General features: G+C 41.4%; 1 protein-coding gene across 2 annotated transcripts in view; it reads right to left on the bottom strand.

The window, feature by feature from the left end:
* The window catches only part of ano1b (anoctamin 1, calcium activated chloride channel b), a 59,429-nt gene that overhangs the window by 25,176 nt on the left and 18,580 nt on the right, over positions 1 to 15,673 (bottom strand). For both annotated transcript variants that reach the window (XM_079809165.1, XM_079809166.1), the window contains 10 exons: positions 15,211 to 15,534; positions 7,389 to 7,487; positions 7,158 to 7,309; positions 5,055 to 5,109; positions 4,922 to 4,973; positions 4,726 to 4,781; positions 4,550 to 4,591; positions 3,470 to 3,534; positions 3,265 to 3,399; positions 2,436 to 2,596 (listed from right to left, as the gene is read on the bottom strand). In XM_079809165.1, coding sequence (XP_079665291.1) covers positions 2,436 to 2,596; positions 3,265 to 3,399; positions 3,470 to 3,534; positions 4,550 to 4,591; positions 4,726 to 4,781; positions 4,922 to 4,973; positions 5,055 to 5,109; positions 7,158 to 7,309; positions 7,389 to 7,487; positions 15,211 to 15,534 — 1,141 coding nt within the window. The remainder of the gene's footprint in view (positions 1 to 2,435; positions 2,597 to 3,264; positions 3,400 to 3,469; positions 3,535 to 4,549; positions 4,592 to 4,725; positions 4,782 to 4,921; positions 4,974 to 5,054; positions 5,110 to 7,157; positions 7,310 to 7,388; positions 7,488 to 15,210; positions 15,535 to 15,673) is intronic.

Below are 15,673 nucleotides of genomic sequence, written 5' to 3'. Positions count from 1 at the left end.
GGGTTAAATGCAGAGCACAAATTCCAACTATGGGCCACACTTAGTCTTACTTAGTATTTTTGTCTTGTTTTCAGTCCAAATATCAAAAAAATCTTACATTAAGAAGCATTTACTAGACAAGCAAAAGTTTTTGTCTTGTTTTGGGGGGAAATAACTCAAAATTAAAGCTACACTGTGTAACTTTTTTAGTTTATTCTTAGCTAAAAACACTTAGTTCTTTCAAAAATATATGTGCTCATTAATGTATATTTACTAATAAAGTATTCTCTTAAGTTTATAATATGCCATTGTAAACACATACGGGTGAGGGTTTGAATGCGGGTCGCCATGTTGCCCCTCCATCTTGAAAGTACATTAGCCAAAGAGGGACATTCCCGTAAATTCAAGCTTTGCCTTTGGCGTTTTAACACTCGATGGCACCGTGTCCAATGTGGACGAGGTCGAGCTGGAAGCCATGTTAATCTTGGACTAAATCGGCCACCGTAAACGAAATCGGAATTGAGAGGAACAGAAACTAATATTCACTGGATGGTCATATACCTTTACACCACTAGATGGAGGAAAATATCACACAGTGGAGCTTTAAAGGAGTTTTTGCTTAAAATAAGCAAAATAATCTGCCAATGGGGTAAGCAAAATAATCTTGTTTTCTGTTTGAATTAAGATTATTTTGCTTACCCCATTGGCAGATTATTTTAGAGTTATTAAAGTTATTTCCCCCTAAAACCAGACAATAATTTTTATTTGGCTAGTAAATGCTTCTTGTTTTGAGAATTTTTTGATGTTTGGACCAGAAACAAGACAAAAATACAAAGTAAGAAAAGCATTTTTTTGCAGTGAACAATGTATGGCTAATATTCAATATTAGTTTCGACGTGACCTTTACGACGTGATTACGCAATCCGTGGCCGTCGCAGAGCAGCACAAGATGAGCATTCTTGGTTAAAAAGTATATAAATGTTTATTTGTGTTGTAAATGTGGCCGATGGTTAGTCTAGATAAGACCCTATTCCTCGTCTGGGATCGTGCGGAGCCTATGAAGCCCTTCCTTTGGACCTTCAACCGTTGGTCGCCATTGAAGTCCATTATGTGGAGAAAAACCCTGGAATGTTTTCCGACTAAAGAAAGAAAGACATGAACATCTTCAGGGTTCCCATTCTATTTCAGCAACCATTTTCCAGCACTTTTCCAGGACATTTTCAATTTTACTACGGTGGGAATAAAAGACAAGGATCATGCCAAATATTGCTTTCGAAGTCTTTAAAAGCCGTCCAGTTTATTGCCATTACTTAACAATCCAGCATTTTTCAATATGAGCTCTTAATCATACATTATGACTATGGAAGCTTGTTTACAGCACAGAATAGAAAGAAAAGGTAATTGTGACTTTTTATCTCGCTATTCTGACTTTCTCGCAATTGCGAGTTTACATATTTGTGATATAAACGCGAAAATTGTCGCAATTCTTTTTTCCTCAGAATTTGACTTTATAACTTGCAATTGCAGTTTAGATCTCACAATTCTGAGAAAAGAAGTCAGACTTGCAAGAAATAAACTCGCAACTGTGCAAAAAAAGTCAATTGTGAAGAAAAGACTTGCGAGTTTATATCACGCAATTCTGACTATATCTTGCAATTCTGACTATATAACACACAAATGTGACTTTATCTCAAAATGATGTGATTAGTTAGCAGCTTACGAGTTAACATTCACTGCATACATTTGAGCAGTTAATAGCATTATCTAACGGCTGCAAGTGGCAACACAAGACTAAACATCATTATTCAAAATACTACTCACACGTATCAAACTCAGCATTCCTGAAAATGTGCTTTCTGCAGCTAGTGCTAATTGTTTGGGCCAGCGATGAACTCTTTATACTCGGCTAAAGAAATAACTTTTTTTTAAAGAATTTTCCCAGACGACAACAAGATTTTCCAGGACATTTTACATTTTCTCTAATTTTCCATGGACTGGAAAATTTGTCATCAATTTTCCAGGTTTTCCAGGTTTTCCAGGACGAGTGGGAACCCTGATCTTGGATGAGATGGAGTGAGTATTTTGAAGTGAACTAATCCTTTAACTACTATGTGTGAAGTTTGGTAACACATTATTTGGTAGCCCTTTATTTTACAGTCCTGCTCTGCATGCATATGCTATTTACTTATTATAGCATTTACTGGGTAATAACTAGGTGCTAACCCTGAACCCATGTAGTGCCCTTATATTACCCTGTACTCTCTTAGCAGGGCTCACTGTAAATACATGTAAGTGCACGTACTGTAAAATTAAGTGCAACCCTTTTAAAGGACCCTGTCTGTCAACCGTGAATCACCTACACCTACTCGTGTCCCAACCGCATGTATCTGTGTGTGTGTGTGTGTGTGTGTGTGCTGATGTAAGAGGCTATATGCGGATGGAGGAGCAGATCTCACCCCACAGCGCCATGAAGATGGAGAAGAAGACGGTGGCGGGGTTATCGAACAGATGGCTGGCGCGGGCCGTCCCACACGCGGTGCTCAGGTTCCAGTAACTGCACACGCGGTCACACAGCGGACACATGGTGATGTTCTTCCGCTGGTCACAGATCTCCATACTGACAAACAGAAGAAACTCATCCAGAGGTGGATTCAGGCTCAGCCCAACACACACTTTAACACATTTCAATTCCCAACTCCCATTCTGTCTCCACTCTCATGGGCAAAGCATCGTGATTTTATATCACATATTTTATAACTATGAAACGGTTTGAGGTGTAGTTTCTGGATGAAAAGCGCAGGATCAGTTCCAGCAGGCTCTTCTCAGACTGTCATAATATCCTGACAGTAACAAACTCCAGAGGGACTTTCAGACAGATGTTTGGTTTTATATGCTCTTTCTCAGAGGATGAACTTCCTCTTGAGCAGTTCGAGGCTTTATGCTCAGGATGGGCGGCTCGCACTTTGTTACCCAGCAGTGGATTTTGGCGTCACAAAGCAAGAAGACTGTTCAGGAACTGTGCTTGACTGAGACATGAGTTAATAGTAGTTCCAGTTATTAAAATAGAACATGTCAGAGATGTTTTGGGGAACTAGACTCTAAAATGTGCTCTGGGTTAGACTGCTGGGTTCTGTTGCGTTATTTTTAAAAGTGCTCGGTTCATAAATAGACCAAATGTAATAGTTTATCAATATACAGCACTGGGTGCATTTTCTGTTTGAGAGTAATTACACTTTAATAATAATAAATGCATATGCGATTGTGTGTTGAATGGCATCCACTGACCTGGGAATGTCCTCGTCGACAGTAACACATCCATAGAGGAACACGAAGACGCCTACTAAGGAAGCAGGGATCAGCATCTGGGTATAAACCCCAAGCCAAGCGAAGTAGAGGCCGATCTTCTCCCCGAAGTACTTCCTGAAAGGAAGCGAGCGATTACTGCTGAAGCTGGAGCGCTGAGAGCCGTTTGAGAGAGTCTGAGACGTACCTGACCAGGCCGATGGGCTGGTACTTATAGAAGACGCTGTAGCTGGCCCACTCTTCATACAGCAGCTGAAACACAGACACATGATGACCTGATTCAGTCCATCAGCTCATGAGGAAAAGCTTCATGAGCCGCACTGAGCGTGTGCAGTGGGTCTCCACACTCTTAACAATAACGGTTTTTAGTGGCATTGATGTTTCCATGAGGAACATCCCACGAAACCTCTTCTTAATAGTGAAAAAAGGTTATTTAGATTTTTAAAACGTTCTTCACACTTTAAGAACTGATCACTGAAATGTTCTGTGGGGAACCAAAATGGCATCACTGAGAAAACGGCCCTTTATTTTAAGAGTGCAGGATCAGGATTGACCCTGATGGATATTGTGATGGATGGATCGTCTATTGTGTTCTGCACATGTGGCTTCCTCAAGTTGATGACACATTAGCTATGTTTACACACACTCCGATAATCAGTTAGTGATTGGATTGATGGCTCAGTCGGACTGCAAAGTCTTCATGTACACACCTCAATCCACCTGATCCCATGAATATGAAATCAGATTGGTTAAGATTAATTGATTGGTTGGAGTGCCAGAGAGTTTGGAGGTGGGACTTCACTCCACTTCTGCAGTTATCTTTCTTTAGTTCACTCATTTCCCAAAGTCATCTTGAATGTTGAATTGTCAATAAAAATAAACATTTTGAGAGAACACATATTTTTGTTTGAACTCACCATTATGGTGATCAGTGTTCCCTTTTGTTGGGCTCTTGCAATTTGATGCAATAAGAAATCTCAGTTGTTTGGTTTCAAAGGAAGGGAAGTAATAAATAGGTTGATTTTAAGAGGTGAACTAACTTCTCACTAAATCATTTACTAGTCTATTTTCCATATCGAATAATGATCTTTTACAATTTTATTGCTAACACTTGTGTGAAACTTTTAATTGGGTTGATATAACCCCTCTATATTTGTGACGATATCTAGCTTGAGTCACACTCAGACTTCAACATTCCGCATCAAAACTCAACAATGGTAGCTAAAGTAAAGTAAAGTAAATTAAAATGAAATGAAATGAAACTCACCTTCCTGTCATTTGGCTCAGCATTTTCCCCTTCAACATCTCCCTGTTAGTGAAGAAAAGAGTGAAATCATTCCAGTGCTATTAATACATCCATTAATCAACTGAGTCTGTGTCACTACAGTAATGGCACAGTGTCGATCAGCTCTGAACAGAGCCACAGAAACAGTGGAGACTCACATCATGTAGTGGATACGCTGCCAGATAAACGCCGCTCCCAAGCAGGCTAGTGATTCCTGAACAACATATCAAAAGCATTATTCCCTCAGTTACAGGTTTGCTGCCAGCTGAAACTTATGTTGAAGGGGTGCTATTCAATATTAAAACCCCACAAAATTAATCGATTTCAAACTGTATAGATCAAGCATTAGCTTACCCATGCTAAATTTGGCTTTTGTGCACTTGGTTCGCTTCAAAACTTCACATACCTAAAGCAATGCACAATACAACTCAGAACATTCAAATGATCTAATATGCCTTCACTGCTGTGCATAATACTTTATACTTACTAATGAACTTCTTGTTTTACTGTCAAAAAAGGAATCTCTGTCGGACAAATCAAACCTGTAAAGACAAGAGGTCACAAGTACGGTTTTTAGAAATCACTAGAAATCTCCTGTCCGACTTCACATGTGTCACGGTTGGAGTTCTGTTCGTGTGTTTGTCTAGTTTAGTTTTCATATTGTTCAGTTCATGTTTGCCTGTGTCTTGTTAATTAGTCTCGTCAGCTGTGTCATGTTTCTTTGAATCATTCTCTGTGTATTTAAGCCTGTGTTCAGTCCTGTCTTGTTGTCTGTTATCGTTGCTTTAAGTGGTTGTTCTGCCCGTGTCCTTGTATCCTGAGTTCAGTTTTACAATAAACCCTGAAATCTGCTGCAATTGGATCCTGTCTCTACTTCCATTGCAACCATTCCTGTGACAGAATGACGGACCGTTCTTATGGATTTAGCAGCACAATTCGCTGCTTTGGCCCGGAAGGGGCTCAACTTCGGGGACTACACAGTGGAACTCTGCCGTTTCACCGCCCTATCCACCTATGACGAGGAGACCCTCAGAACACTATACTGGATCTACTACCACCCAGTTGACCTTCCAGACACCTGAGGACTTCGCTGGAGGGACACTGTCCTCAAGTATCTGGTGAGCATGTACCCCCGATCCAGATTTCAGCCAAACCCAGAGTCTTGTCCCATCATGGCCGCCAGGCTTAAGCCCTCAGCCAAGATGGCCGCCACGCCTGAATCTTCAGCCAAGAGGACCGTACCTGGGAATCAGGAACCAGTCCTCTCCCGAACCAGCAGGGCACCACTGGCTCATTGACTTTTGGTCAGAACCAATTCCAGACCCTGTCCCGAGTCCATTGAGGACTTCGTCTCCCATCCAGAGTCCAGAGAGGACTTAATCTCCCATCCAGAGTCCAGAGAGGACTTGGTCTTCCCCATCCAGAGTCCCTAAATGGCTCCAGTCCACGTCCAGAGTCCCAAGATGGCTCCAGTCCATAAATCTGCTCCCGCCCAAAAGCCCACTCCTGTTCATAACCCCATGGCTCCCCCCAAGAACATTTTTGGGGGGGTGCTATACGTCTGCGGCTATAGGGGCCAAGCCAAGAGTGAAAGCCACGAAGGCTGATCCGCCCTGGGCCCCTGAACTGCCGGCCCCACCCTGAAGGCTTCCTGGTCCACTTATTCACGCCCTCGTCAGCCTCCAGGGCTCCCACCCCATTTGATGTATTGGGGTAATGTCACGGTTGGAGTTCTGTTCATGTGTTTTTCTAGTTTAGTTTTCATTCCTGTTTGCCTGTGTCTTATTGTGTTATCCCTGTCACCTGTGTCTTGTTATTTAGTATCGTCAACTGTTTCTTTGATTAGTTCTCTGTGTATTTAAGCCTGTGTTTAGTCCTGTCTTGTTGTCTGTTATCGTTGCTTTAAGTGGTTGTTCCTGTCAATGTATCCTGAGTTCTGTTTTACAAGAAACCCTGAAATCTGCTGCAATTGGATCCTGCAACCATCCGTGTGACAACATGAGAGTGAGGACATTTAGGCAAAAATGTTTTACCGTAAGGTTAGTTTGCCTGGCTGCTTTTACACATACACTAGGGTGTGTGTGATGCAGGTATAGTCATCATCAGTATAGTACACGCATACTGTATGTAACTACACATCATTTATACGCTCAGCTAACTAATTCCTTCAGTTAACACTGGACTGGGCCGGCAATGCACAGTCAAGAAAAGAAACTGAGAAACAAAAAACAAACGAGTACCACAGACGGCAGCGTTTACTAGCGATTGCACACTAGTTTAAATGAGTGCAATGGATACACGTGTCGTTGTTATTGTGTAATTACACATTTAACTACTGAGTAATAGTACTTTACTACATGTACTTAGAGTTAGTTGCATGTAATTATGCATAATGTATAGTTATTAATATGGTAACTACATGTAACGTGTAACAAGGACACTATCAGATGGAGTAAATATTGCTGCGTGTTCGTCTGTACTCATACTTGTGTTTGCATCAAAACTGAAGGATACTTTGGTCTAAACTGTGCGGAACCCTAAGAACAGGCCTGAGCGTCTCTAACAGCACATCAGACATCAGGACACTAACAGATGCTGCTTCTCTCTGGAGAACGGGTACGACAGGTGCTTCACTTTCTGCGTCCGGTTCTCCTCCAGGTTGGGATGGAGAGGATCTGTGAGTTTGCTGATGAAGGCGTTGATCTTTTCCATCACGCCGCTGCTGTGTTTGACTTCATACACCTGCAGCAGGAGCACAGCGTCAGCAGTCACTCATCACATCTCTGCTCTACACCCTGTGTGTGTGCTACACAAACCTTACCTTTCTGGTGGGCATCTTCAGCTTCATGAACTCCGCCTCGCGACACAGCACGTTCCACGGAGCGTGGATCTTCACGAAGCCCACTCCAGGAGTCTTGGTCTGGAAACACACAAGCAGGGGAATCTGTGTTTGCTTCAGTCACAGTGTGTGCTCTTCACTGTCACTGACACGGAAACCTGGAAACTTGATTTCCTGGAGGACTGATGTAAATCCAGTGTGAATGTGGTGTATCTCAGTGTTTCTGAAGCACAACACCTCCAGCGTCACAGATATGATTCGGGAGTATTCACCACTGATGCACATTCAAAATCCTACTGTAATTATTGTTTTCATAATCTTCTGTAAAGGAGCACGCTCATTTTGATTGACTAACATACTAGAGCGCATTACTTCATTATCATTTTAACTGTGTTATGCAATATTACATTAATATATTTGACATTTATTGAATTTCAACTTCTTTAAAAATGTGTATTTACAAATATATTTAAATACATGACATTATTTTAGATTATCTTAAGTACTTTCATTAAACTTTAACCATATTTCAAAGACAACAGTAATGATGAAATGACATATAGAGATGAAAACGTGATATGTAGCACTTGTGTCTTTCATGCTCTGTGTGTTTTCTGTCCTGTCCAGTGTGTTTTGTATCTCGGTTGGTCTAGTCTGTGAATCTTCTTCTGTTCCCTGTTGTGTTTTGTCCTGCCACAGGCCGTTTGTTTCCCAGCGCTTCTGCCTGATGTCTGTGTTTGGTTTTGCCCAGATTTTCTCCATTTTGAGCTAATAAAGATCTTTTTTGAGCTTGGGTGCAGCGTTTACTACAGTAAAGTTGAGCGAGTGCATCTCTGAGCTGCAGCGAGTGAGTGGAGGCGGGGCTCATTTGCATATTCATATATCCGCGTATATTAAATGAAGCAAGGGTGTAGAGTTACATTCAAGCTATTTTAAGGCATGAATCTTTTTTTTTCACAGTAAAAAACTGTCATTTTGATGATTAAAGATGAGTTTTAAAGGATACGATTATTGACGGCAGGGGGATTTTAAATGTGTATTATGACAGTCTGGCTATTCACAATCACACTAAGTAAAACAAATGCAGGGTTTTGTAAAAAAAATTATATTTTGATAAACGTTACATTATATATTATGTAATTGAAACATTTAAATATGCTATAGTATGTATGTATGTATGTATGTATATGTACCGCTAGGGGAGTGTTTATTTACAGTAAGTGCAGATAGGCCACCTGATTGACTGTTTACAGTAGCTCCACCCACCAGTGTCTAATTAAGCCAGAATTACATAACCCGTAATTGAATCTGCCCTTTTCTGAACTCATTGTTCTCCCTTTTCCCATCGCATATCAGCTCGGAGAGGAAAATATTCCAAAGGTGGAAATAAAGTGTCCTAAGTGATTTTATCCTATGGCTATTTGCACCAGGGCTCAATGCTAATGATTTTTTCCAGTGGTTGAAATTTTTAATGGCCCCACCACTAAAAAAGTAATAAATAAAATGAAATAAAATAGGCCTAGTTATTGTTTTTGATCCATCTAACCTCAATAAATATGTGAGATGGTGGTCCAGTGGGTTAAACCATGGAACTGATACGCAGAAGGTTGCTGGTTCGATCCCAGTGGTCACCACCAGTGTGTCCTTGAGCAAGGCACTTTACTCCATGTTGCTCCAGGGGGATTGTCCCTGTAATAAGAGCACTGTATGTCGCTCTGGATAAAAGCGTCTGCCAAATGCATAAATACAAATACAAATACCTAGAACATTTTTGGGGCGCCTGACTTGCCTCTACTTGTCTTAGTTTTTCTCACCCATTCTAGCAGTTAGCATCAAGTGTCATATATCATTTTAAACAGGAGGGCCTGAAGTTTCCATCTAGCTCATTTGAAGTCCCAATTTTACATTTAGTCTGAGATGGATTAAATTCATAGAATTTTCAGAAAAACGGCAGCAAAAAAGTGGTGTTTTTACTTTGAGCTCAAACAGAACTTCACGAAGTTTGGATTTTTCCTTTAGAAAGTTAGACTTGGTTGTTTTAGACTTCCAGATGAAATTTTGTCTACATGTAACAATCCCTCAGCAAGTAATAGCCATTTATTATAATATTATTCTAGGCGTTTTTGAGTGAAAACATGTGTATTTTATTTACTGACAATGTGTAGATGTGTCCAAAAAAGTTCAGGGAGTAAAGTAAATAGAAAGATTGTTATATAATAACAGAACACTGAAATGGTGTAAAACACAAACTACATACAAATAGAGAAATATACTGACTTGTGTGTTCTGTTCTATGTGTGAGAGTGCTCTGCATGCGTTTATTTTCATGCACACAAATACACACCCACTTTCACGTTGTGTCAGAGAAACATGTGATTGGTGGTTCAGAAGAGCAAACACTGTGTTTATTGGTTGAGTTGATGACAGTTTCAACGAATCTGGGCACGGGAGGGTGGGACTAATGATCAACAATCATTTCTGTTTGGCTCAGGAGAACAACCCACATGCGTTTCCCTTGACGAATCAATGCTGCAGATTTTGAGGACGCATCCACGCTCACCACGGAGCCTCTGAATAATCAATCACGAGATACGTGATACATCTGAAAAGCTGAGATTATCCTCTTTACGGTGCATTTTACAGCATACAGATTGGAGTAGTGATTTAAAAGTTATTAAACATTTTAGAACAATAGTTATTTTTAGCCGTGGGCGGCTGTCTCGTCTTTAAGGGTTAACCCTTATTAAAGTTATTCAGTCAAGAGCCGTGGGTAATTTTTTCTTTTGTTATCTTGTCTTTTGTGACAAAACTATAGAGTGTATAAAAGGAGAAAATGCTTCCCTGCCATTGATGATATTTCCATGTTTTCCCTGTTCTCCTGTTATACGGTAGGAGGCGCAGAAACCCCTGATTAAAACACACGAGAAGAAGAAGCAGAAACAAGCGATCGCATATGTAAGGAGATGCATATGGAAAATAACACGATAATCAGCAATAAACAGCATCTAAATCAAAACGAGCTCTAGGACTGTGAAGCTTTGGGGTGTTGATGGACTCCATCTGTTACTCCATCTGTGTTTGATCATCGCTCTGATGTAACGTTAGTCTTTGACAAATACGAGATTTTCTCAGCTTTTTTCACAAAATCTTGCTTTTTTTCATGAAACTTACCCACATTCAAGTGTTGATGAAAAATAATAATGCGTGCAGTGAGAATAAAGCAGAGGATCTGTTCTTTCTTCTGATATATTGCCTGCGATATTCATAGAAGATATTCTGTGAGCCATGAAACTAGTGGTTAGATGATATTTATACTTATAAGTAGTGGCAGATATTAATTGCCCTACAGTGTTGTTGTACATTAAACGATATGCAATAATAACAGAGTGTATATGATTATCTTTATTTAAATTATTAAATGGATGCTGCCTAAATTGGAAGCCGGCCTATTTGCACTTAGTGTAAAAAGACACTCTGTATAATTATACACACTGAATATGTTGTTTTTATTGCATACACTGAGGTGATAGTGTCTGCCACATGTGTGAATGACACCTAACATGTATTTCACTTGTTGCTGCCTGTATTTAAAGAGACGGAAGCACGGCCATAAAGAAATGCCAAGAAGTGTTGGAATCAGGAAACGAGGCGAGTCAGATTGGGTTTCCTGCACACACAGGCGTCACACACTGCATGTGGAGCATGTGCACTACTATGAGCCCTACATAGACCCCAGCACAGCGGATCCCATGTCAGAGTCTTACAGCCAAGACCAAAAAAACAAACAGCTGCTATCATCATTACTCTGGCCAATTAACAAATTCATGAAGCTTTGCGAGGCATTTAATGACACAGCCACATGACCCGGACTATACCTGCTCATACGCCCTCATAACCCATGTGCTACAGCTCATTCATTAAACACATGTGTGTGTGAGGGGACTTTAAACGCAGAAATACGCTTCATTATTGCTGATAAGGCCGTACACCAACTAACAAATGACAAAAAAGAGAGAAACATGTTCACAGCAGATTTGATTTGACCTTTTGGAGCTGATTAAATGTTATTTGGGATCATGTGTTGCTACTGTCCCACTGTTGACGCTGTGCCAAACCGCTATCAGGTGACCAAACCCGTTCGCTTTAAAACATCTCCCCTCCTCACTGGAAGGCTATTCAGAAATAAGGAAGCATGGAGATGTGGGTGGGCAGTTACTTTACGGTGACCAATCAAATGTTCTGCTTTATATTGTAGGGTAATACTTTAGAACACTGTTCCGTCATTAATGAATCACATTATTAACACTCTATTAACTAACAAGAAACTCTGATTAACTAATTATTAAAGGAGTCATGAATTGAGAAATCAACTTTCCCTTGAGCTTTTGATATATAAAGGTCATGGTAATATAAGAATATACTTTAAGTTTCAGAGCTGAAAACTTCCTTGTAAGTCAAAGAAAAGCTTTTATTGACAGCTGGCTCAGCAAACGAGAGATCTGCGAATGTGCATCCCTGTGACGTCAGAAACGCTGCCTCGACAGAAGAAGAAGAACGCCTGATTCTGTAGCTCCGCCCACCGATTATAGGCCTGCGTGGAGCTAAACCGGATCAAACTTCCAAGCAATAAACATGCCGCATAAGCTTCCTTCGGATTCTAATATTATGAATGCATGGATGAACTTTATTTTACAGAAGATCCAGCTCATGTGGGGAAGACATTGAGCGCTTGTTCCTTCATTTCACCGCGGATTCGTTTGTAAACAAGAGACTGGATTTGCAGACAGGAGGAGATTAAAAATGATGCTGTGGCTTCTGGATCCGACAGGAATGGTGCAACCCCTATGTAAGTAAATGTTTTTTATATGTGAAGGTGTTGCATTGTTACAGATCGTATTGATTTTGTGTACGTGTCTAACTAAAGATAACTTCCAAGCTGTCACAGGCTGGAGTATCCTTTGTGTTTGAGGTGTTGTTGTCCTGCGATTCAGGATCAGACTCCGGGTCGAACATGTACATGCGGATCATTCCGGTTGCCGTTTCTCCACATTGGAAGTTTTCAAAACAATTCCCCACATGTACTGACAGGGGAGCCGAAGCTCATTATAATATGCAAAACTGTTATCCAATCATAGCAGTGGGCGTTTACTTAAAGGTCCCATGGCATGGCATTTTTCTATTATTTTATAATGTTTCCTGAGGTGTACTTCTATTGTTAGTATGATTTTTACATCATAAAATGTCATAATTTAGAAATAAAAGGCATTTTTTCTATACTGCTGTTTGCCCTGTGGCTGAAGGCCCTGCTTCAAGAGGCGTGTCTGCTGTGAGACTTCAGTAAAAACGCCCACTGTTGTGATTGGCTGACATCTTTGCATTTTAAATGAGCGGAGGGGGCGTGGTTTAACAAGGTCTACGAGGCACGAGCAGGCACGAGCTGCTGCCAGAGATATGATGGACCTGAGTTCACTTCACATCAGTTCTCAGCATGTCTGAACTGTTGTAGTTACAGCATATACTTCAGGTTATTAGTCTATTTCTAGTCGGAGGGACTGTCACTCATGTCAGAAAGTTAGTAACTTTAGTAAATTATGGATCAGGGCTGACTGGAGACGCGAACCGTTTAGAACGATTTAGTACGATTTGGTGAACTGGTTCGGTTCACTAAAAAGAACTGGTTCAAAAGAAAGATCGTTCGCGAACCGGACATCACTAATGTACCAGAGACGGAGCTCAGCAATTGCTAACAAAATTATTTATAGTAACTACTGAGGTATGAGAGCGCTGTCAGTCAGCGCGAGTTTATTGTGTTTGTATCTGAGAGTTCTGAAAAAACACGAGTCCGTCTTCATCATTATTACCAACTTTGTAACACATGCAATGCACCATTACAGCTGTCGAGATGAACGAGTTAAAAGTAAGTGTTGATAATAGCATTATTTTTTAAATAAAATAAAAGCGTCAGTGACGCGCGTTGAGTACACAGCGCAAACAAAGACACAACAGCAGTAATCGAATGTAATCCAGTTTATTGTGGGGCTAGGCTGGCTAGCCCGAATATGCTCACGCTTACCCCCCTTCTGCTTAATCTCGCGCAGCGTTTGGTGCCTCCGCTGTGGGCCAGATGCAGTACTGGGGGTCGGGGATGTTGAAGGCCACCGGCCAGTGAGTGCAGCCCGAGCTTCGGCGTGTGTGAGGTTTATCTCTGCTGATGTTGAGCAGAAACTCATGACTGTATGCACATTTTAGAACCGATAGATGCGACGAGGACGTACAAAAACACTGACTCACAAGATAGAAAACACGAAAACACCGTTCTGTCTGTCTGGAGAGAGAGAAGCCGCTGCGTGTGCACGAATAATAAATAATTAGCTACACATCAGAAATCACTGATCACAGATCAGAAGGAACTGAAAAAAGACTTCTGTTTTCATTTGTACATCCAAACACTGAGAAACTGCCAGCATTCACTCGTTCACACGCAATGATCTCTCGAGCGTTTGCATGGGCGTGCCAGATTCTCTGGGCGGAGGAAAGGGAGGAAACCGTTCCTGCTTGGACGTCAAAACAGGAGACTTCAGGATTGGCTAGTCTGGCCTGTCATTTTCTCAAAGGCAGAGAAAGACTGCCAGAACTCGGGTTTACACCGAGCAACATTTCTATCCACTTGGGGACAATATTCAGGCTAGGGGAACTCATATTAATGTTGAAAAACCTCATAAAATGAAAATTTCATGCCATGGGACCTTTAATGCCCCCCCCTATCTGAAAGAACTACTCACACCTTCAACTACAACTCGATCAACAAACTCAAACCGCCTCCTTCTCCCCAAGACAAAGCTCAGCACTATGGGTGATCAGGCTTTCTGTTCTGCCGCTCCTCGGATTTGGAATGCCCTCCCCGACCATCTGAGGGCACCTCAAACTACTGAGACTTTTAAAAAAGGACTAAAAACATTTCTTTTTAGGAGAACTTATGACTTTTAACTATTCAATCTATTAGTATTTTATCCTTCTTAAATGATCTTAACTGTAGCACTTTGAGATTTGTTCCAAATGTAAAGTACAGTACAAATAAAATGTATTATTATTATTATTATTACTTCCAAGTCTTCAGTGTGACGCCCATAAAAACAGAGCGTTCCAGGAGAGAGGCTCAAAACCAGGGCAGAAAATAGCCTATTACTTATTCATTATGATGTTTCTGAATATAAAAACCACGCCAATGTCATTAAGTTGACCTCAGACAACAGTATAAAAAAATTGACATTACCCCTTAAAGTAAAATCTCCCAAAGAATTACTAAAAACTACTATATATCTTAACTATATATCTTAACTACTATTGATCTTCACTTTAGAATTAATTATGCATTATTCATGATAATTATGAACCTGTGCATATAGTAGTTCTTGATTAGCTGATAGTGAACTACCACATTCAACAGAGCGTTATTTCTTACTAATTCATGAATCAGAGTTTCTTGCTAGCAGTTACTAGAGTGTTAATACTGCTTTACTCATTCGTTCCTGTGTGTAACGTGTAACTTGCTCCCCTAATTCGAGCTGTAGTTGGTATGTGGCGTGTGTTCAGAGCGGGAGATACTCCGTACAGAAACGATCCTGAACAATACTGACCAATCAGCATTCAGGACACAGCAAACAACATGTGTGTTTTGAGTCTCACAGTCAGTGCCGCTGTGTGACATGACAATGTGTGTTTTGTGCTGAAGAGAAACAGCTGAGCTCAGCCGAAAGACAAAACAAACCTGCGGCAAACAAAAGCCCTGGACAAACACACGTACCTCCTCGTCTCGCTCCAGCTCCAGGCCCATCTCCAGCAGGCTGCTCTCGAACTCTTCCCGCCGCAGGGCCTTGTCGTCGTCGTGGTGGTCCGTGCTATGGTCGGGCGAGCCCAGCTCGGCGTCGGGCGGAGGAGGCGGAGGAGGCGGATGTCGGCCCCGCCTCAGGGTGCGGGTGAAGGCGTTGTCTCTCAGACGGGACGACGCTGCTCTGCTGCTCTTCTTGATGTGGTAGGTGAGGATGTAGTCCACCCGCCTCCTGCCGTCCTGGAAGTACAGACCCTGCCGGCATTGAGTGTTCTCCTCGGGAGTGAGAGACTTCAGGAGCTGAGAGGAGAGAGGAGGCCAGAACATGAGTGAGTGAGTGTGTGTGTGTGTGTGTGTGCCAGTCAAAGGTCAAGATCGCAGCGTCTGAACTCAACACATCAGCTCTAAGTGTTGGCGAGACCTCATTGTCCCGAATGAT

The sequence above is a fragment of the Gobio gobio genome (assembly GCF_949357685.1).
Source record: "Gobio gobio genome assembly, chromosome: 25".
NCBI lineage: Eukaryota > Metazoa > Chordata > Actinopteri > Cypriniformes > Gobionidae > Gobio > Gobio gobio.
This window is presented reverse-complemented; position numbering and strand designations above follow the sequence as displayed.